Genomic DNA, 23,574 nt, shown 5'->3' on the forward strand with positions numbered 1-23,574 from the left:
GAACTTGATCGACTGTCATACCTTTGACGAAACCGGTCGGGTGAAGCCAGTCGTGACCCTACCACGCCCCCAATAGCCGGCTACCAAGGATCTCCATACTGCAAGAGATGTTTGCTCGCTCTTAGCTGTTTTTTACATGCCTTGATGCTCTACTAAAAACATGAGTGCACTGTTTGCTTTTACTTTGAATAAAACTTTTAAAATGGAGTTACGCTATGTCCCTGTATATACTTTATCTTTTGACTTCATGATGTGGATATCGTGTGTGAGCGCATAGAGAGACACCTTGTGGCTTATTGTGGTATTACCAACAAATTCCATTGCCTGGATATAGAGGATAGATGCTGTATCTGGATCCATAAGGAAATATCCGGTGATTATCCCTGGTTTTACACATAAGCTCGTTTTGGTCAGCTCATTAGGTCGAGAGACCATCTTGCTCTGGTAAGCAGCCATCTTATTTTTTGTATCTGGTGATCTCCACGTCGGTGTCTCCCCTATCTTCTTAAAAAGTGTCATCTGGATTCAGCCTCTGGGACCTTTTTTGGTTGATTTCTTTGAACATCATTTTCACGTTCTAAAGCTACGGACTTTATTGGGACTTAAAACACCCTTTTTTCTTCACACTGATAATTTATAACTTGTGTGCACATTTTTGCTTTTTATCCTAGATTGTATTATATATTAAGTATTTGATAGATCAGCACCTTTCCATTTATTTGGGAGAATTCTTTTGTAGTGCAGCACATTTTTTGATTGTATAATAATGGAAATTGTCTTCATTCGAAAGAAATTTCCTTTAACTCAACACAGCAAAAAAAAAAAAAAAATAAACGTGTTTTACCCAACCCCAGAAAACTAAAGAAAAACAAAAGTTTTGCCTTTGAAATTATTCCTGAGAATATTTCAAAAAGGACACTTTGTTGGCCATAATTAGCCAATTGAGGGGAAAAAACATTATGGTTTCCTGCACCAGAAAATAGAAGCTACTTTCACTTCAGGAGAAAATGACAAGGTTCTTTTATTGAAATTAGAATATACATTAGGTTTAGTCCAAATATCATCTTTAAATAGAAACACAGTTTAATTTTAGCAAGTTGCAAATTTTCAGAGGATTTGTTCAGAGGCAGAAGAGGACATATCTAATAATCTCCATGCTGCATAAGGATTAAGCTCATCTTGATCTCTGCAGAGTGCCCACACGTACACATTACGCAAAACTTTATCCTAAAAAGAAAGGGGAAAATAAAACACTTTAGTGCATTAGGATTAAAATGCAAATAAAGATTGTGACAGCTTTTAAGACATAAGAAGCCTAAAATTAATCTATTAGACATTTTTACATGGTTGACAGGGACCTTTTTTGGTACCTACCAATCCTTGAATAAGACCTACAGTAAAAACGTTTTTTTTTTTGTCTTACCGTAAAATCCTTTTCTCTGAGGTTCATTGACTGACACAGCTCCAAATCTTCTTAGGCCCTTGGGCTTATACTGCTCTCTCCACAGGAGCAGGACTAGGCGGAAATAATTTTGGGTATGCCCATGGTGCAGTCCGAGGGGGTATACTCCCACTTCCTGCTGTAGGAATTCAGTCTGTAACAAGCAGTGTCAGAAGAATGCATAACAACTCAACAGAGGGGCAGGTGCTGTGTCCATTAGTAAACCTCAGAGAAAAGGATTTTACAGTAAGACAAAAATCCAGTTTTCGCTTTTGTTCACTGACGGACACAGCTCCATATCTCCTTAGATCCTTGGAACGTGCAGTTCAATATGAGGGGTGGGAAAAACACAGCAATACATGTAATTCCCAAAAAAGGGCTAAACCCAGGTAAACCAGGAGCTCAACCAGGAACAACTGAGCTCACTACCAGGATAAAATACACCCTCAAGAAGCAGGAGCCTCTGCAACCGCAGCCTGCAAACCTTTGCATCTGAATGCAGCATCCTAAGATGCAAGTACATTCACCTTATAAAACATTGTGAATGTGTGTACAGACAACCATGTAGCCACCTTGCACACCTGTACCACTGACGCCTGATGAGGGAAGGCCCAGGAGGCACTAAGCGCCCTTGTAAAATGCGCCTTGACAGGGAAAGGAGGAACCTGACCCTTAACCACTTAAGCCCCGGAGGATTTGGCTGCTCAAAGACCAGACAAAACTTTAACGGACTATTGTGTGGTCCTGCGACGCTGTACCCAAATGAAATTGACGTCCTTTTTTCCCCCACAAACAGAGCTTTCTTTTGGTGGTATTTGATCACCTGTGCGATTTTTACTTTTTGCGCTATAAACAAAAAAAAGAGCGACAATTTTGAAAAATTTTTTCAATGTTACAATATTTTTTTTTATATGAAATTCCAAAAAAAAAAAAATGTAAAAATCTAAATGTTTTAACATTTTAGGCCAATTTGTTTTCTGCTACATATTTTTGGTGAAAAAAATCGCAATAAGCGGATTTTAAATGGTTTGCGCAAAAGTTATTGCGTTTACTAACTACGGGAAAGATTTATGTAATTTTTATTGTTTTTTTTTTTAACTAGTAATGGCGGCGATCTGCAATTTTTTTTTGCAGGACTGCGACATTGCGGGGGACAGATCAGACCCCTGACTGACATTTTTTACACTTTTGGGGGCAGCAGTGACATTACTACAGTAATCAGTGCTATACATATGCACTGTTACTGTAAAAATTACACTGGCAGGGAAGAGGATTAACTTTATTGGTAAACAGTGGGTTAAATGTATTCCTAGGGGCGTGATTCTAACTGTGGGGGGGCGTGGCTTGTAATGTAACCACAGAGACACGATCCTACATAGCAGAATCGTATAGTTTCTGCAGTTACACCTGGGAGAATGACAGACGGCTGTTTTCATTTCCGTATGCCTTTCTCCCTCTCCAGCGGGAGATTGCGAGTGGCCGGCGGACATCGGAGCCGCCGGTCACTTGTGCGGGGATGTTAGTGAACGAGCGAGGGCGGGAGCTAGAGGCTCGTGGGCGAGCGACGTACCCCTACGTCACTTTGCCCAGGAGGGGCTGACCGCCGCAGTAAATATACTGACGGCGGTCGGCAAGTGGTTAACAGAATAGGCCCGCACCACCATCCGTCTGATCCATCTGGAAATGGTTGCAGCAGATGCGGCCTGCCCCTTACGAGAACCATCCATAAGGACGAAATCAGATTTTCGAATCAAATCAGCCGAACCACATCCAGGGAATGTAGGGCAATTTCTTTAGGATATTTCGGCTTAGGGCACAAAGATGGCAACACAATATCCTCATTTAAATGAAAACCCGAGACGACCTTATGAAGGAATGCCTGACAGGGTCGCAACACCACATTTCAGGTAAAGTGACCAACAGGACAATGCAGCCAACTCCGACACCCTACACGCAGAAGTAATAGCCACCTTCTGTGACAGAGTGAGCAGAGGAAGGTCACAAATATTTTCAAAAGGAGGTTTCTAAGAACCAAATTGAGGTCCCACAGAGGTACCACAAATCTCACCGGAGGAGCCAGATGGCAAACCCTTGCACGAAAGTGTGAACCAAGCAATTTGCAGCCAAAGGTCGTTGGAAAAATATTGCCAAGGCGGAAATCTGGCCCTTGATGGTGCCCAGAGCAAAACGTTGATCTACACCTTGTTGTAAAAACTCCAGCAGGCGGGACACAAAAAAGGAACGGGGAGAAACCCCTTGAGACTTACACCAAGTAATATAGCCCCTCCAAACTCGATGATAAATCATTCTGGAAGCAGATTTTCTAGCTTCCAACAAAGTAGGAATCAATGAATCTGAGAGATATAAGTGATAAAGTGATGCCTGCGCTGTGGATAAATAAACAAAAACTGAATTTTTGTAAAATCTTACCATAAAATTCCTTTCTCTGAGTCCTCCGACAGTCGCTGCCCATTCACAGTCTTCACTTATGGGGTATTGACTTCATCTCCACAGGAGTTTCTAGGCATAAGACTTGTAAAAGAACAATAAATCTACATAGTCACACCCATGGGGGCTGTCCTACTAGTCCAATACCCCCCTGCAATAGCCAACCCAATTCAGTTTGGTCGCAAACAGTGAAAGTGTATAAAAAAGACCCCAAAAAGAGGGGTGGAGGCGGCGACTGTCGGAGGACTCAGAGAAAGGAATTTTATGGTAAGATTTTACAAAAATTCAATTTTCTCTTACGTCCTCCGACAGTCGCCGCCCATTCACACAGTCTTCACTTATGGGGATGTCCCAAAGCAGTGTAGACATGAGGGGTGGGCAACGCAACCGCCAGAAAAGCAACGCAGTACCCAGATCAGAGAAAGGAACCTCACACGTACAAGAAGGTAACCTTCTGTGTAACAAAAACAAAGGCTCAACATGAGCAACAACCCAGGAAAACAAATAGCCAAGGGGGAAAAAACCCCCAACAGCCAGGAACTCGGATAAACCCAGGGTTTCCTAAGGAACAGCCGCACAGAGCACTTTGCGGCCAAAAGATGCATCAGCTGATGCCAGAACATCAATTTTGTAGAATTTTGAGAAAGTGTGCGCCGACGACCAAGTCGCAGCCTTGCACACCTGGGCCACCGAGGCCTGATGCCGATAGGCCCAGGACGTACTCATCGACCTTGTAGAGTGTGCCTTGACAGGGAAGGGCGGAACCCGTTCCCGCAACGAATAGGCCTGTATAATGGTCTGTCTGATCCATTTGGCAATGGTCGCTGCAGACGCAGCCAAACTCTTCCGAGGTCCCTCAGAATCCGATTTCCGAAAGGATTCAGTCGACGACAGGTAGACCCTGATCGCCCAGACAACATCCAAGGCATGCAAAGCAACCTCTTTAGGATGCTTGGGATTTGCGCAAAGAGAAGGCAAAACATTTAGGTGAAATTCCGAAACCACCTTCGGCAAGAAGGACTGATTAGGTCGCAAGACCACCTTATCCCTATGAACCACCAGGTAAGGTGAGCGGCAAGACAAGGCCACCAACTCCGACACCCTGCGAGCAGAGGTGATCGCCACCAAGAATGCCACCTTTTTTGATAGCATAGGCAACGAGATTTCCCTGATGTTTTCAAACGGGGATCTCTGTAGCACGGACAGAACTAAGTTCAAGTCCCATGGAGGTAAAGGTTCCTTCCTAGGAGGGGCCAAGTGCCGCACACCTTGAATAAAGGTGCGGATTAAGGAATGAGAAGCCACAGGGCGCTGGAAAAGAACAGCCAGGGCAGAGAGCTGACCTTTAATCGTGGCCAGCGCAAAGCGCTGGTCCATCCCAGTCTGGAGGAAAGCTAACACTCTCGACACCGAGTAAGAACGAGGAGAGAAACCCCTGGACTCACACCAGGCAAAATAAGCTTTCCAAGTACGGTAATAAATCTTACCAGAAGAGGCTTTTCTAACCTTGATCAAAGTAGGAATAACCTCTGAGGAGAGACCCCTGTCTCTCAGGACCTGGCTTTCAACAGCCAGGCCGTTAAAGCCAGCGACTGTAAAGCAGGATGGAAGATCGGTCCCTGGGACAGCAGATCTTCTCGCATTGGCAGCCGCCACGGAGGCTCTACGGCCAGGTGAACGATGTCCGCGTACCAAGACCGGCGAGGCCAGTCTGGTGCCACCAGAATCACCAGGGATGGTTCCGAGGCCAACCTGCGAAGGAACCTGGACAGCAGCTGAAGCTGAGGAAAGGCATATATCAGACGATACTGACGCCAAGGCACCACTGAACGTTGATCGTCCAGCCGAACTACTGAAGTGTCTGGATCGTAGTGGACAGATCGCGCAGCAGGTCCTGACTGGCACTCGATCTTACCAGGAGATCGTCCAGATATCCCAAGACCGCAATGCCCTGTGCCCGCAACAGGCCCAGAACAGGCGCCAAGACCTTGGTAAAGACCCTCGGAGCCGAAGCGAGACCGAAAGGTAATGCCACAAACTGGTAATGATCCTCCGCGATAGCAAATCGGAGGTACCTCTGATGACCCTCGAAAATGGGGATGTGTAGAAACGCATCCTTCAGGTCTATGGAAGCCAGGAACTCTCCCGCATTCAGGGAGGCCACCACTGAACGGAGTGATTCCATGCGGAATTTTTGAATGCGCACTAAGCGGTTCAGCGCTTTTAAGTCCAGAATCGGACGCACTTTGCCCTCCTTTCTGGGCACAGTGAACAGATTTGAATAGTAACCGCGAAACCTGTCCCGATGAGGCACCGGGACAATCACCCCCTGAGCGAGAAGATCCTGCACCGCCTGATGCAGATCCTGTAACCGCCCTGGGGTCAACTGAAGATTTGAGAGAAAGAATCTGTTTGCCGACCTTGAAAGAAATTAGATCTTGTACCCTGACCGAATGATTTCCTGAACCCACCTGTCTGTGATTCGGAGCAGCCAAGGTTGTAGGAAACCGCGCAAACGTCCCCCCACCCCTGTAACGGATGAGGGCGCCACTTCAGGCAGAGGCGGACTGAGCCGCCGCACCGGCCTGGCCGGATTCTTGTTTACCCAACCAGGGCTTCTTCTGGCCACCTTGGCCCTTGAAGGGTTTCCCCTTGTCCTGCGCCCTGAAGGCACGAAAGGACCCTTGAGTAGGTTTAAAGGATGGGCCCCGCTTACCGCGTAAAAACTTGCCCTTGGGATTCTGGGGAAGCTCTTACCCCCAGTGACACCCTTAACCAATTCGTCCAAGGATTCCCCAAAAAGGCGAGACCCCGCATAGGGGATGTCAGCCACCGTCTTTCTGGACTTCTTGTCAGCCGACCAGCACTTCAACCAGATTAATTGACGGTTAACCACAGCGACACTGGACAGGCGTATCGCCAATGGGGCCTCATTCAGAGCCGCATCACACAAATACATGACCCCACAATGAATCTGCTCCACCATGGCCACAGTAGTGGCAGGGGCAGAGTTGGCCACGAGGCTGCTTTTGAGCACCGTGGTCCAATCCGCCACAGCCTAATCCGCCATCACAGAGGCGAAAATCGTCTTGAGCATGGAACCCGCCACCGTGTAGGCATGACGGGCAAGAGACTCCAGTCTCCTATCAGTAGGATCCCGAAACACCGGGGAGTCCTCAGTGGGCAAAAGGGTAGACTTGTTTAACCTGGCCACCGTGTGATCCACCTGAGGAGGCACACACCAGCACGGAGCCGTAGTAGCTGCAAAAGGGTAGAGAAGTTGAAACTTCTTAGGCACCACAAAGGTGTGCTTCACATTACGCCATAGCTCAGTCACCTTATGGTGAAATTCCGCAGGGCAAGGAAAAACCTGCGCCGTTCCAAAAGAGGACACAACACCCGGAGGAGTGGGCTCATCCTCCAAATGTAGTGTTTCCTTCACTGCTAGCATCAACTCATCCATAGCTGCCCGCTCCTTGGGTGACCCAGGGGGGGGGGGTCATCCACCCCTGCGACCTCCGCCTCCCCCTCAGACTCTAGTGGGTTCTGAGAAGAGCGAGACCCTGAAAGAGCCACGCTACCTACAGCAACCATGTCACACTCAGAATCAGAAAAAAAGGAAATCCTAGGCCTTTTCCTAGCAGCACGTTCAGACATCAGCACATACATTTTTGACACCAAAGTTGCCACAATAGCAGCCAAATCAGTCTGGTTAGAGGATGCAGATGACCCTGAACCCCCCACCAGGGCTGGCGGGAATTTTCTGTCCTGGGATTCAATAGCAGAAAAAGAAACGTTTTTTTTTTTTTTTAACCTGGCCCTTTAAGTGCGCTGCGGAGCCCTCCCCAGCACACCGCTATAAGACTGTGATATACAGAACCCCCACAGGGACAAAACTGACCAGGAAAGGCACACAAGGCAAGGCAGGAAAAAGAACAGCAGGACAGAACCCCACAAAGTGTTACCAGCTCCTTCAGACTCTCCTGTGAAAAAGGAGGAAGTGATGTCACCGCCGGAGGCTGAGTCAGGCTGCAGGCCAAGGGAAAATGGATGCCTATGTAAACTAATGGGAGGCTTCGGCAAGATGGCCGCCGACGTGCTCAGAACGATCACACTGCCACACACAAAATGATGGCGCGAAAATACACTACATAGCATGCTGCAAGAGTGCCCACAGCGAAGCCAGACATGCTGCCCACAGTAAAAATGGCGGACCGGCGGTGTGTTACCACGCAACGGTCGCCGCAAATATCTGCATCCTCAAGCACCCTAAGTGACATGTAGGATAGGGACCCCCAAAAACCCCACACAGCACAGCTGTGAGAGAAAAGCTCCCCCACAGGGACCGGAACAGGGAGCCCAAAAATGCACAGACACAGGGGACACCACAGACACACATGGACTGCTGACCCCAGACAGAGGCCCCACATAGAGTGTATTTACCTGTACCGATGGCGTGGGGTGCCTCAGATCAAGCGGGAAACCGCCCACCTTCAGATGGCAGGGGAGTGCCGCCAGCCAAAAACGCAGGACACTATGAGTGCACGGACGAACCTATGCTGTGTCCAGTGAGGTAGCCACCTCACATGGCTGCATCCCTGATGGACAGGGATGGGTCGTTTATGAGGCCAGGGCGAACACATAGCCCGCAAAACGCTCGATGGCGGACTGGGATTCCATCTGACCCTCTGTCCTGGAGAACCAGGACGGCCAGTCCGATTCCCAGCTCCGCAATGCCGTCTTCATCCGAAGATCTAACTAAACTAGCACTGACAAAAGAAACAGCTAGCGATGTAAAGAAAAATGACATTTCCAGAAAATAAATCATAATGACAAAGAGGAAGGCTGAGACTGTAGCCCCAGCACAGGGAAGCCTATCCACTCCTAATCTAGGCAGAAGACAAACTGAATTGGGTTGGCTATTGCAGGGGGGTATTGGACTAGTAGGACAGCCCCCATGGGTGTGACTATGTAGATATATTGTTCTTTTACAAGTCTTATGCCTAGAAACTCCTGTGGAGATGAAGTCAATACCCCATAAGTGAAGACTGTGTGAATGGGCGGTGACTGTCGGAGGACGTAAGAGAAACCTAAAATGCCGCTGTTCAAAATCTGGTGATTTCATAATGATCAATAAAATAGTACACAGCGCAAAAAAGGTATGATATACATATATATATATATGTGTATGTATAAAGTGCAAAATGATTGTGCAAATTAGTGAATACTGTAAAGAATGTGCAAAATATGCAAAAATTCTATAAGTTCGAATATTGCACCATTAACCTCAAAAATACACTAAAAAGTATGAAATAGTGCTGATTATGCAAATTCAATATAAAATTAAGTGCAAAACATTGCTAGTTACCATATACATATAAATCAATAGCGAATAAATAAATGAATGAAAAAAGTCTTATTCCTAAAGTCCCAAAAAATCAAATTTTAAGCAAGTAGCCAGTGAAAGTGCAATGTGCTTTTGTGCTCCAGTATGCAGATCAGTGCCAATCCATGCCAAAAACAAGGTGCAATCTTGTGCAATTCCACTCCCTTTGGATACTCTCACTTACCAGACTGTCAGGACCCCGTAGCAATATTGCATGTGGGTCAAATACACTTTAGTCCGGAGTGGAGTGGGATGCCTCTTTAAATGGATGAAACTCCCTGGGCCAAACTTGCTTCTAGTGCTCGATCTCCCCCAGATGGACTTTATAATTTCTATTGTCTGGAGAAATTAAATCAATTCCTTCTGCTCTCCCAGACCAAACGCTGCCTGATTTCCCAGGGGGATTGCCAACAAAGTGACTGGAATTCCTTCCACCTCGATTCTGCGCAGCAGTCTTGTCAGAAGTTCCACCTCCCTCCAGCCCATCACCAAATGACACCCCATACACCACAACAGCTTGTGCACCCCTGAGGGGGACTGAGTGGGGGGGGGGGGGTGCTTTTAGGTGAGGGTGACCATTACAGGGGAACCCTGCTAGTGAGGGAGGGGGAACCATGAGGGAAGGAAGGGCACAGAAGGGGCTAACCAACCAGAGGAATGGCATACATCCACCCCAGTATTTCCCCAGAGGAGAGGGGGAATACTACTCACCACACCTGGGAACCGAGCAGACACCACTCCTGGCAGGCCACCGTGCCTATTTTGGAATGGGGGTTTTGCGGGCCAGAGGTACGCTGTGACTGTGGCCATGAGACTATTGTCGTGACCAGGGCGATGGGTCCTTGCGAGGTGTTTCACTCACCGGTCAGCCCCCGTCCAGTAGGGCTATGTTGCTACCAACCTAGCGTGGAGCTAATAGTTGGGTCGCGCTCACTGGCCAGACTGTAAGGATCTAGAATATCCAGTGCGTCGCCAAGTCCGGCAGTTGATTGTAGTTCTCACAGGAACCAAATTTAATGTAGTTATCACAGGAACAGAAAATAAAAGAAGAAAAAAGTTTACAAGGCAAAAACGCCAGGATCGCAGATCCCAGCAGAGAGCCAGGTCCTTACTCCTGACTAGGCAGAAAAAAATGAAGTCCTAGAGCAGGAAGTGGGAGTATACCCCCCTGGGACTGCCCCAGGGGTGTACCCAAAGTCCTACTCCTGTGGAGAGAGCAGTATAAGCCCAAGGGTCTAAGAAAATTTGGAGCTGTGTCCATCAGTGAACGAAAGTGAAAGCTATATTTCCACTCACTGATCGGAATGGTCAATATAACAGCAAACAAAGTGAAGTAAGCAAAGGAGACGCGAATGTGGAGCTGAATAAATCATTAGAGTTAACAAAAATACATGACTGATGTATAGTGGATATAAAAAGTTTACACACCCCTGGTAAAAGGTCAGGTTTCTGTGATGTACCTTTGGTGACCTATAAACTGTACAACTCAATTGAAATACAAACTGAAATCTTTTGCTGGGGTGGGGGGGGTAAAAACAGAAAACGAAAATACTGTGGTTGCATAAGTGTGCACACCCTTTTATAACTGGGTATGTAGCTGTTTTCAGAATTAGGCAATCACATTTAAACTCATGTTAAATATGAGTCAGTACACACGTGCCATCATTTAAAGTAATGGATGTATAAAAATACTGCGCTACCCTGGTAATTTTTTGTATTGTGACAGTAAAAAATGAAAAAGTGCACGTGCAATCTTGTAAACAATGCTCATATAATAACTTATTGCTGATATATATTATTATAAAATATTCAATAATTAATCAATAAATATTTCTGTGAAATACCGTGATATAACTCTTAAAGTGCACGTGCTAAATAATAAATATATGCTGAATGAAATTGCTTTCAATATATTAAATGTACCACACAAAAAATATATATTACATGAAAGTCCAATATGAAAATAAGTCCATGAAGTGAACACAAAATAGGTATGTGCAAAAAACGTGCTCAAAAAACTCTCGGTGTGGTGGGGATAAAGTGATGCGTGCCGGTGATCCTTGGGTTCTCACACTCTGTGCCCAGGGGTAAGGTAGCACACTTACCAGAAGGTGTGGATTCCAATGGCGTACGCCAATAGGAATCGAAAACGCTTTGTCTGCTGCTCCTATGTATGGATAGGTGGGTGGACGATCTCCTTATGGATAGGGATGAGCATTCAGCATGGAAGAAAGAAGGTAGAGGCTCCTCATAGTGTAAAAATGTTTTTTTCCTTTTATTAAAACTTCAAAAAAATCACATCAATCTTCACATACACCATCCAAGTAAAAATCCATAAAACCCCCGATCTGTACTACAGACTTTAACCACTTCCATACCGAGTCATGTAAAATGACGTCGGCAAAGTGGTTGTCTAGATCCGGGCCGCCGTCATATGACGTCGGCCCGTTCTAGCTGCTACTGCGCGCCCCCGGCGGCGCGCAGCGGCGCGATCAGGGATGAGGCTCGTCCCTCGGACATAGCCCATCTCTGATCAAGGTAAACAGCCAATAGAAATTGGCTGTTTACCACATGATCGGCTGTGTCAATCACAGCCGATCACATGAGGGGCTCCAGCACGAGCCGCTCGTTCTCTCTGCATTGCGCGCCCCCGGGGGGCGCGCAGAGCAGCGATCGGGGACGAGGCTCGTCCCTCGGACAGAGTCGATCCCCGATCTAGGTAAAGAGCCAATGAAATTGGCTCTTTACCACGTGACCGGCTGTGTCCAATCACAGCCGGTCACAAATGTCAACAGAGAACACGGTAACTAGCTGTCACCGTGTTCTCCTCCTCACACACTGATCCTGTGTGAGGAGGAGATTGTGGTAACAGCTAGTTACCAACTACAGTGCACCCTAAACACACTGATTGCCCCCCCCCAATAAAGAGCACCTGTCACTAGCCCATCAAAGTACCCGAGTACCTGTCATCAGGTACTCAGATGACAGGTACTCGGGTACTCTGATGGGCTGGTGACAGGTATTCGGGTACTCTGGTACTCTGATGACGGATACTCTGATGACAGGTACTCGGGTACTCTGATGACAGGTACTCGGGTACTCTGACGGGTACTCGGGTACTCTGATGACGGGTACTCGGGTACTCTGATGACAGGTACTCGGGTACTCTGATGACGGGTACTCGGGTACTCTGATGACAGGTACTCGGGTACTCTGATGACAGGTACTCGGGTACTCTGATGACGGGTACTCGGGTACTCTGATGACGGGTACTCGGGTACTCTGATGACGGGTACTCGAGTACTCTGACGGGTACTCGGGTACTCTGACAGGTACTCGGGTACTCTGATGACAGGTACTCGGGTACTCTGATGACGGGTACTCGGGTACTCTGATGACAGGTACTCGGGTACTCTGATGACAGGTACTCGGGTACTTTGAGTACCTGTCAACGGAGTACCCGTCATCAGAGTACCTGAGTACCTGTCACCTACCCATCAGAGTACCCGAGTACCTTCCACCTGCTCATCAGAGTACCTGACGCCTGAAGTACCCAAGTACTTGCCGCCTACTCATCAGTACCCATCACTACTCATCAGTACCTATCACGTATCAGTACTGATCATCAGTACCCATCAGTACAGTATCACCTATCACCTATCAGTCAGTGAGTACTACTCATCAGTACCTATCACCTGCCTGTCACCTGCCCATCAGAGTACCCGAGTACCTGTTACCTGCCTATCGGAGTACCCGAGTACCTGCCACCTGCTCATCAGTACCAGAGTACCTGTCACCTGCCCAACAAAGTACCCGAGTACCTGTCACCCTTCATACAGCCACCATGTCCAAGTCCAAAAAGGTTTATATACGTCGTCCGTTTAAACCTAAATACCGGTGTTATGGCAGCAGATAGCTGCCATAACCCTGGTATTTCTTTAAACGGTGGACGGTTGGCTTTCCGATAAGGGTGGTCCCAGCGGCGGATTCGCCGTGGGATCACCCTTCCGGGATGGCGGAAGAGGCGCCCCCCCCTCCCGACGCGTTCCGGTCCTTTTCCCCGCTTACCGGACCCGCCGGCAGCGGGGAAAACGATCCGGTCCCGAATCCTCACAGACAGGATGTCGAGTGAGGGCAAGCTTGCCCTCACTTGACTCTATGGTCTTGGAGGACCGGAGCTACGGAAAATGTTGTTGCCTAGCAACCGGTTTAAAGGTCCTTTTTTTTTTTTTTTTCATTTTATATTATAATTATTATTTATTTTTTTTTTTCTATCTTTTAGTGTACTTGTGAGATCTGAGGACTTTTTGACCCCAGATCTCACAAAAAAGAGGTCCTCTCGTGCCTATTTCTATTACGAGGAATATTTACATTTCTTTTAATAGAAATAAAAATGATCAATTTTTTTTTTTTTTAAACGGTGTAAAAATAAAAAATAATAAATAAAATAAATAGTAAAAAAAAAAAAAAAATTAAAGCGCCCTGTCCCCGTTAGCTCGCGCGCAGAAGCGAATGCATACAGAAACCCCGCCCACATATGTAAACGGTGTTCAAACCACACATGTGAGGTATCGCCGCGATCGTTAGAGCAAGGGGAATAATTTGAGCCCTAGACCTCCTCTGTAACTCAAAGATGGCAACCTGTAGAAATTTTTAAATTGTCGCCTATGGGGATTTTTAAGTACCAAAGTTTGTCACCATTCCGTGAGCGTGCGCAATTTTGAAACATGACATGTTGGGTATCTATTTACTCGGCTTAACATTATCTTTCACATTATGGAAAAAAATTGGGCTAACTTTACTGGTTTCTTATTTTTTAATTAAAAAAAGTGAATTTTTTCCAAAAAAATTGCGTTTGGAAGACCGCTACGCAAATACGGTGTGATAAAAAATATTGCAATAATCTCCATTTTATTCTCCAGGGTCTCTGCTAAAAAAAAATATATAATGTTTGGGGGTTCTAAGCAGTTTTCTAGCAAAACAACTGATTTTAGCTTGTAAACACCAAATGTCAAAAATAGGCCTAGGCAAGTGGCTAGGATGCATGATGATGCTCCTTGGATGTTCGGCCCCTCTATATGGCTAGGCTGTGAAAAAGTCTCACACATGTGGTATTGCCATACTCAGGAGGAGTGGCAGAATGTATTTTGGGGTGTCATTTTTGCTGTGTACATGCTATGTGTTAGGAATATCCTATAAATTGACAACTTTGTGTAAAAAAAAAAAAGTTTTCATTTTTTTCCCACATTTTCCAAAAACCTGTGGAAAAAAATGATATGTTCAAACGACCCATTATGCCTCATAGAATATACGTTGGAGTGTTTGCTTTCCAAAATGGGGTCATTTTGTGGACTTTTCCATTGTATTGGTGCTCTAGGGCCTTGAAAAGTGTGATAGGTAGTAAGAAAGTTTTATGTGTATTTATGCTCCTAGAACGCCTGAATGTGCTTCTTGGACGTGGAGTCTCTTTTTGTGGCCAGGCTGTGTAAAAGTCTCACACATGTGGTATCGCCATACTCGGAAGGAGTAGCAGAATGTATTTTTGGGTGTAATTGTTGCTGTGTACATGCTATGTGTTAGAAATAGCTTATAAATTGACAACTTTGTGGGAAAAAAAAGAAAAAAAAAATTTTTTCTTCATTTTCCCAAGAATTGTGGGAAAAAATTACAACTTCAAAAAACTCACCATGCCTCTTACTAAATACCTTGGACTGTCTACTTTACAAAAAGGGGTAATTTGGTCGGTATTTGTACTGTCCTGACATTTCAGGGCCTCAAGAAAGGAGATAGGCAGTCAGTACATCTGGTGTGATCAATTTTCAGTAATTGGTACCATAGCTTCTAGACTCAATAACTTTCACACAGACTAAATAATATACACTAATTTGGGTTAATTTTACCAGAGACATGTAGCAGTATACATTTTGGCCCAAATGTATGAAGAAAAATTTATTTTTTGCAAAATTTCATAATTGAAACTAAAAAAAAGTGTTTTTTTTTCAAAATTTTTGCTCTTTTTTTGCATATATCACGAAAAAAAAAAACCCCAGTTGTGATCAAATACCACCAAAAGAAAGCTCTATTTGTGTGAAAAAAATGATAAAAATTTTGTTTGGTTATAGTGTAGCATGACTGAGCAATTGTCATTCAAAGTGTGAGAGTGCTGAAAGCTGAAAATTGGTCTGGGCAGGAAGGGTGTCTAACTGCTCTGTATGGAAGCGGTTAAAAACACTCCAAATATGATAAAAAACACTCCAAATAAAAAACGTGGGTGACACAACAAAAAACAAACTCGACCCAAAATGACCGCGGGGTCAGAATATTGAAGCCGCTCTTAGAGCTCCTATGTTGCCTCGCGGCTGGGATACACATAGGACGCTAGCTATACCTGCTGCTTGCGCCGAACCCGGAAGTTGGAATCTTGGCGTGCGGTCCAGCTACTAACTCAGAGCGAGGCAACGTGCGTGCCAACTTGACGCGTTTCGTCAGAGTATGACGTCTTCGGAAGTGGCACGTACGTTGCATTTCAGCTTGGTTATATGGAGGAGTATTGGCTCATTTCCGCTCTTTTTTCTCCAGCTCGTATTCCCCTTTCATGACATATAGACCCGGAAGCAATTCACTTGATTCATAGTCTATCTATTCCGCTACCATATTGCCTTTTTCCCAATTTATATATATTAAAACCATGTATTTTACCCCGAATGGAAACAGTGGGACAAAAATAGGAATGTGATAATAAATTAAAAAATGTAAACAATGTGCAAGTCGGCCTGCGGCCGGCTGATTTTGGTCCCATATATAAACAAGAGGTAATATACTGGTTGTATATTATGCTGTATTGTCAGCAAATTTTGCTAAAAATTGCTGTAATTTTTTTATATTAATTTTTAAATTGTGTGCAAAAAAATTTCTATTTAAAGTGCAATGTGATAAAATTTAAATCCAGATCTATGAACAAATGTTTAGTTTCCGTTTACATATATACTGTATATTGCTTATAGCCCAGATATTAACATAAATACATATATAAATCTTCGTGGCCATCGGGGAACAACCATCCCTTTTTCGCCAAATGTATACTATAATGATTTCCCATACATATGGCATACTTGGTGCAATAAATATAACAATACTACAAGACAATGCTTAAAATTCAATAATTAGATAAGAAACAGTTTATATCCAAGTCTTTGTTCATTCCCTTCGGCTGTAGAGTATCTAGTTCACATATCCAAAAAGTTTCATTCTTTGATATAGCTATTCTCCTATCTCCCCCTCTCCAATGTAGTTCTACTGTATCAATACCACAAAATGTGGCTACTGTGGGGTCTCTATTATGGTGGGTTCTAAAGTGCATGGATAGGCTATGTTTCTTGAATCCCTTTCTTATATTATTTAAGTGTTCCCCTATTCTAATGCTCAATTTTCTAGTCGTGCGGCCCACATATTGAAGGCCGCATGGACAGGTGACTATATATGTTACATGTGTGGTGGCACATGTAATAAGTTTTTTGATTTGATAGTCTTTGGATGTGGTGTGGGATTTGAAGGAGGTTTGTCTCCTATTTTTCATTTTGGCTGTTTTACATGCTTTGCATTTTTGCAAGCATAGAAACCTTTGAAATCCAGGAAGGTTGACCCCAACGTCTTAGGGGGGTCTGGGATGTTGTGGACAAGTTTATCTCTCAGATTGGGCACTCTGCGATATATAAAGGCTGGTTTTGGAGGTAATATTGTTTTGAGGGTATTATCTCTAATCAATATGTGCCAATGACGTTTTATTACTTTTTCTAATTGTCTGTAGTTTCTATGATATTGTGTGATGAATGCTAGGTTAAAGTGACTGGTGCCAGGTTGATCGCTCTTAACCTTATCTACTAATAACGTTGTTCTATCCATTTTTCCGATGTTATCTCTCAATGTCCCTAGTTCTTTTTCATTGTACCCCTTATTAACAAATCTAGTCTATTAAATATTAAAATATTAGCTTGTTGCACATAATCATTATCGTCTCTACAGTTCCTACGCATTCTTAGCAGTTGCCCCTTGGGAATGCCATTGATCCATCAAGGATGATGGCAACTGTGAGTGGGTATATACCCATTACGATCTGTTCCTTTAAAAAAACTCCTGGTGTAAAAATTACCCTGCTTAAAATTGATAGTGAGATCTAAAAAATTTACTTCATTTTTATCATAATTACCCGTAAAATTTATTTTATAATTATTAATATTCATATCATGCATAAAAACTTTTAAAGATTCCTCCGTTCCTGACCAAATAATAAAAATGTCATCAATGTACCTTTTGTAGATTACAAGATCCTTGATTTTTTTTTAAATATTTCTTCTTCCTCCCATTTACTGAGAAATATGTTGGCTACACTGGGGGCGTACTTTGCCCCCATGGCTACGCCTCTGTGTTGCCTATAGTATTGGCCCTCATGCCAAAAGTAGTTACTCCCCATGGCAAGGTCCAGCATTTCACCTAGTAAGATTTGTTGGTCGTGTTTAAGATCTGTCTTTTCTTTTAGGGCCCACATGACAGCTCGTAGGGCATCTGTTTGGTCTATATTAGTGTACAACGACTCAACGTCTATTGTAGCCATGATTAAATTGGAGGTGCCTTTTATTTCATTTAGGATATTAATTAATTGTTTACTGTCCCTCAAATAGGCCGGGTAAGTCTGTGCTAGGGGCTGTAGATGGAAATCCAGATACTCCCCTATTCTAGAAAAGATGGAATCTATTCCATTGATGATGGGTCTGCCTGGTGGTGCTGTAGTGCTTTTGTGTATTTTTGGGACTTGGTAAATCACGGGAAGTCTGGGGTGGTCGGGGATGAGGTATCTATATTCCTTTTTATTCAATATACCTCTTTTATGTGCCTTTTTCAATAATAGTTTACATTTGCTTCTATATTTGTGAGTGGGGTTATTTTTCAGTTTCTCATATGTGGTTACGTCCTGTACCAATCTGTTTAATTCCTTTTTGTACATATCTTTGGTTAAAATAACTATGCCGCCCCCCTTATCAGCGGGGCGGATAACTATATTTTTCCTTTTTTCTATTTGCTTAATTCCTTCCCATATATCTTTCTTAGTTCTACCTTTATTCTTGGTCACATCCTTTAAATCTTGAGCTACCATGTTTTTAAAAGTATCCGTAAAATGATTGTTAGGGGGTTTAGGGTTAAAAGTTGATTTATTTTTAAGATGACTGTGTTTAAAATCACTGGGGGGGGGGGGGGTTATTGAGGGAGGGTTTGAAATTGGAGCTGGGTCATTTTCTTTCAAATGGTAATGCTTTTTAATATTGACTTTCCTTATAAACTTTTGCAGGTCTATGAAGGTTTGGAACTTGTTGAATTTATTGTCAGGGGCAAATTTTAGTCCTTGATCTAGGACCATGAGCTCTGTCTCAGTAAAGGTTTCACTGGTCAGGTTAAAAATCCCCTGGCCTAGTGTTCCCTTTTTCTTTTTGAGGTGGCCCCCCCTGCATCCTCTCCTTCTCTGTCCCCCCTTCCATATTCTGGTTGTGGGGGGGGGGGGGGTGGGTGTTGTGGATAAGGGTAGGGTTGGTACCAGGGTTTCTCCCTTCCTCCCCTGCCCCTTCCTCGATAATTGGGATTCCAACCCCTGTTTCCTCTGTAATAATGGGGAGGTCCTGGGGGGTTGCAGTATCCCCTGTGTAGAAAATCCCGTGGGCCAGATTGGGTGGGATATTGCGGTTGTTGATAGTTTTCTTGTCTCTCATTCTTATTGTGAGGACTATTATAATACATGTTAGTTGGTTGCTTCGGGGTTCTCGCTATTTGTGGGCCCCTAGGGGTATTATTTTTTCTCTGAAGGCTCGGTGTTACAGGTTTTATTGGGGAATTTCTATTTTCCTCTTGTGGGTCCTGTTGGTCCCTAGCTGGAGATGAATCTCTGGAGGTGATCTGTGGTTCCTCCAGTAATTCCTGCCATTTATAGACTAATTTATTCTGATAGTCTTTAATATCTCTTTGGGGTCAACCTTCCTGGATTTCAAAGGTTTCTATGCTTGCAAAAAATGCAAAGCATGTAAAACAGCCAAAATGAAAAATAGGAGACAAACCTCCTTCAAATCCCACACCACATCCAAAGACTATCAAATCAAAAAACTTATTACATGTGCCACCACACATGTAACATATATAGTCACCTGTCCATGCGGCCTTCAATATGTGGGCCGCACGACTAGAAAATTGAGCATTAGAATAGGGGAACACTTAAATAATATTAGAAAGGGATTCAAGAAACATAGCCTATCCATGCACTTTAGAACCCACCATAATAGAGACCCCACAGTAGACACATTTTGTGGTATTGATACAGTAGAACCACATTGGAGAGGGGGAGATAGGAGAATAGCTATATCAAAGAATGAAACTTTTTGGATATGTGAACTAGATACTCTACAGCCGAAGACAATGAACAAAGACTTGGATATAAACTGTTTCTTATCTAATTATTGAATTTTAAGCATTGTCTTGTAGTATTGTTATATTTATTGCACCAAGTATGCCATATGTATGGGAAATCATTATAGTATACATTTGGCGAAAAAGGGATGGTTGTTCCCCGATGGCCACGAAGATTTATATATGTATTTATGTTAATATCTGGGCTATAAGCAATATACAGTATATATGTAAACGGAAACTAAACATTTGTTCATAGATCTGGATTTAAATTTTATCACATTGCACTTTAAATAGAAATTTTTTTGCACACAATTTAAAAATTAATATAAAAAAATTACAGCAATTTTTAGCAAAATTTGCTGACAATACAGCATAATATACAACCAGTATATTACCTCTTGTTTATATATGGGACCAAAATCAGCCGGCCGCAGGCCGACGTGCACATTGTTTACATTTTTTAATTTATTATCACATTCCTATTTTTGTCCCACTGTTTCCATTCGGGGTAAAATACATGGTTTTAATATATATAAATTGGGAAAAAGGCAATATGGTAGCGGAATAGATAGACTATGAATCAAGTGAATTGCTTCCGGTCTATATGTCATGAAAGGGGAATACGAGCTGGAGAAAAAAGAGCGGAAATGAGCCAATACTCCTCCATATAACCAAGCTGAAACGCAACGTACATGCCACTTCCGAAGACGTCATACTCTGACGAAACGCGTCAAGTTGGCACGCACGTTGCCTCGCTCTGAGTTAGTAGCTGGACCGCACGCCGAGATTCCAACTTCCGGGTTCGGCGCAAGCAGCGGGTATAGCTAGCGTCCTATGTGTATCCCAGCCGCGAGGCAACATAGGAGCTCTAAGAGCGGCTTCAATATTCTGACCCCGCGGTCATTTTGGGTCGAGTTTGTTTTTTGTTGTGTCACCCACGTTTTTTATTTGGAGTGTTTTTTATCATATTTGGAGTGTTTTTAAAGTCTGTAGTACAGATCGGGGGTTTTATGGATTTTTACTTGGATGGTGTATGTGAAGATTGATGTGATTTTTTTGAAGTTTTAATAAAAGGAAAAAAACATTTTTACACTATGAGGAGCCTCTACCTTCTTTCTTCCATGCTGAATGCTCATCCCTATCCATAAGGAGATCGTCCACCCACCTATCCATACATAGGAGCAGCAGACAAAGCGTTTTCGATTCCTATTGGCGTACGCCATTGGAATCCACACCTTCTGGTAAGTGTGCTACCTTACCCCTGGGCACAGAGTGTGAGAACCCAAGGATCACCGGCACGCATCACTTTATCCCCACACCGAGAGTTTTTTGAGCACATTTTTTGCACATACCTATTTTGTGTTCACTTCATGGACTTATTTTCATATTGGACTTTCATGTAATATATTTTTTGTGTGGTACATTTAATATATTGAAAGCAATTTCATTCAGCATATATTTATTATTTAGCACGTGCACTTTAAGAGTTATATCACGGTATTTCACAGAAATATTTATTGATTATTTATTGATTAATTATTGAATATTTTATAGTAATATATATCAGCAATAAGTTATTATATGAGCATTGTTTACAAGATTGCACGTGCACTTTTTCATTTTTTACTGTCACAATACAAAAAATTACCAGGGTAGCGCAGTATTTTTATACATCCATTACTTACCTATGAGATCACTACTTTAGTAGTGTTCTTGATTACTTGCTGCTTCCCAAAATACCTTACCAAAATACCTAGGCGCGAGTACACCATCTTTTTCATCATTTAAAGTGTCTCTGATTAACCCCATATAAGGTCAGAGAGCTTCCAAAGCCTCAGAGGGATCGCATTGTTAAAAGCTATCAGTCAGGAGAAGGGTACAAAGGAATTTCCAAGGCATTAGATATACCATGGAACATAGTGAAGACAACATGGCAGAACAGTGACATTACCAAGAACTGGATGTCCCACCAAAATTGATGAAAAGACGAGAAGAAAATTGGTCAGAGAGGCTGCCAAGAGGCCTACAGCAACATTAAAGGAGCTGCAGGAATATCTGGCAAGAACTGGCTGTGTGGTAAATGTGACAACAATCTCCCATATTCTTCATATGTCTGGGCTATGGGGGTAGAGTGGCAAAACTGAAGCCTTTTCTTACAAAGAAAAACATCCAAGCCCGGTTACATTTTTCAAAAACACATCTGAAGCATGTGGGAAAAATGTGTTATGGTCTGAAACCAAAGTTGAACTTTTTGGCCATAATTCCAAAAGACCTGTTTGATGCAAAAACAACACTGCAAATAACCAAAATAACAACATACCCACAGTGAGCCTCGGTTCACACTAGGGCGACCTGTGAGGCGACCTGGTCGCCTCACAGGTCGCCTCCCATAGGGAAGCTGCGGACCCGTTCTAATAGGAGCGACACAAGTCGCTCCGACCTAGAAAAAGGGTCCGGAGCTTCTTTGGGGCGACCAGGAGGCGACCGCCATAGACTTCAATGTTATGAAGTCCGTGGCGGCCGCTCCGAGGTCGCGGCGCACTGCTCGCACCGCGATCTCGGAGGTCGCCCCGAGAAGTAGCGTCGCGGTAGTGTGAACCGGCGCTTAAGCATGGTGGTGGCAGCATCATGCTTTGGGGCTGTTTTTCTTCAGCTGGAACAGGGGCCTAAATTGAAGTAGAGGGAATTACGAACAGTTTCAAATACCAGTTAATATTGGCACAAAATCTTCAGGCTTCTGCTAGAAAGCTGAACATGAAGAGGAACTTCATCTTTCAGCATGACAACGTCCCACAGCATACATCCAAATCAACAAAGGGATGGCTTCACCAGAAGATGATTAAAGTTTTAGAATGGACAGAGCACAGACCTGAATCCGATTGAAAATATGTGGAGTGATCTGAAGAGGGCTGTGCCCAGGAGATGCCCCCGCAATCTGACAGATTTGGAGTGTTTTTGCAAAGAAGAGTGGGCAAATATTGCCAGGTCAAGATGTGCCATGCTTATAGACTCATACCCAAAAAGAGTGCTGTAATAAAATCAAAAGGTGCTTCAAAAAAATATTAGTTTTAGGGTATGCACACTTATGCATCCATATTAATTCATTTTTTACTTCCCTCTACCTAAAATATTTCAGTTTGACGTTTAATGGCGTTGTACAGTTTAGAGGTCACATCAAAGGTGGAAAAAGTTCTGAAAGGATTTATCTTTGTCTCATTTTTTTTATCACAGAAACCTGACATTTTAATAGGGGTGTGTCGACTTTTTATATCCACTGTATTAGGTAAAGTAATGTATACAAAGACTGATCCTAAATCCTGGTGATTGGTCTCAATGCGTTCAGGGGATTGTTAGTTGGCTCTGTCAGCTGCTGTTCTAGTACCGGTGGTCATCTTGGGATCTGGAGCCACCACTGTGCCAGAAGAGCTGCTTCAGAGAGACTAAGTGGGAGCAGGCAGATGTAGGGTACTGCTCCATATAGCACTACGCTGTACACAGCACAGGTGGGTGCCAGCCAAAGTCAGCTGTCCAGGGGATTGATAAGCAGATTTTATGGCAGGCTATGCCGAAGCGGCATTGCCTGCCAAAAAGAGACTGAAAATTGAGAAAAAAATTATATTTTCTTATAAAAAAATATCCAATAAACTCAATTTATTTTCGTAGTTTGGGGTCTACTTTCCAAAAAGTTGTCATTTGTGGGGGGGGGGTTTGCTACTTTAGCATTTCAGGGCCTCCAATATTCCCATGGCACGTGTGAGCGATACATCATTTCAATGACAACTTTGTGTAAAAAAAAAATAATAATAAAATAATATATATATATATATATATACACACACACATACATACA

General features: G+C 43.6%; 1 protein-coding gene across 1 annotated transcript in view; it reads right to left on the minus strand.

Annotated features, from left to right (window-relative positions):
• Positions 1-1,004: 1,004 nt before the first annotated feature.
• Positions 1,005-23,574, minus strand: part of TIMM44 (translocase of inner mitochondrial membrane 44) — a 645,415-nt gene continuing 622,845 nt past the window's right edge. Inside the window, exon 13 of the mRNA XM_082244204.1 lies at positions 1,005-1,227. Within this exon, the coding sequence (XP_082100330.1) occupies positions 1,108-1,227 (120 nt within the window). The 3' untranslated portion in view covers positions 1,005-1,107. The remainder of the gene's footprint in view (positions 1,228-23,574) is intronic.

This window comes from Pelophylax lessonae (assembly GCF_965119305.1).
Source record: "Pelophylax lessonae genome assembly, chromosome: 1".
Taxonomy (NCBI): Eukaryota; Metazoa; Chordata; class Amphibia; order Anura; family Ranidae; genus Pelophylax; species Pelophylax lessonae.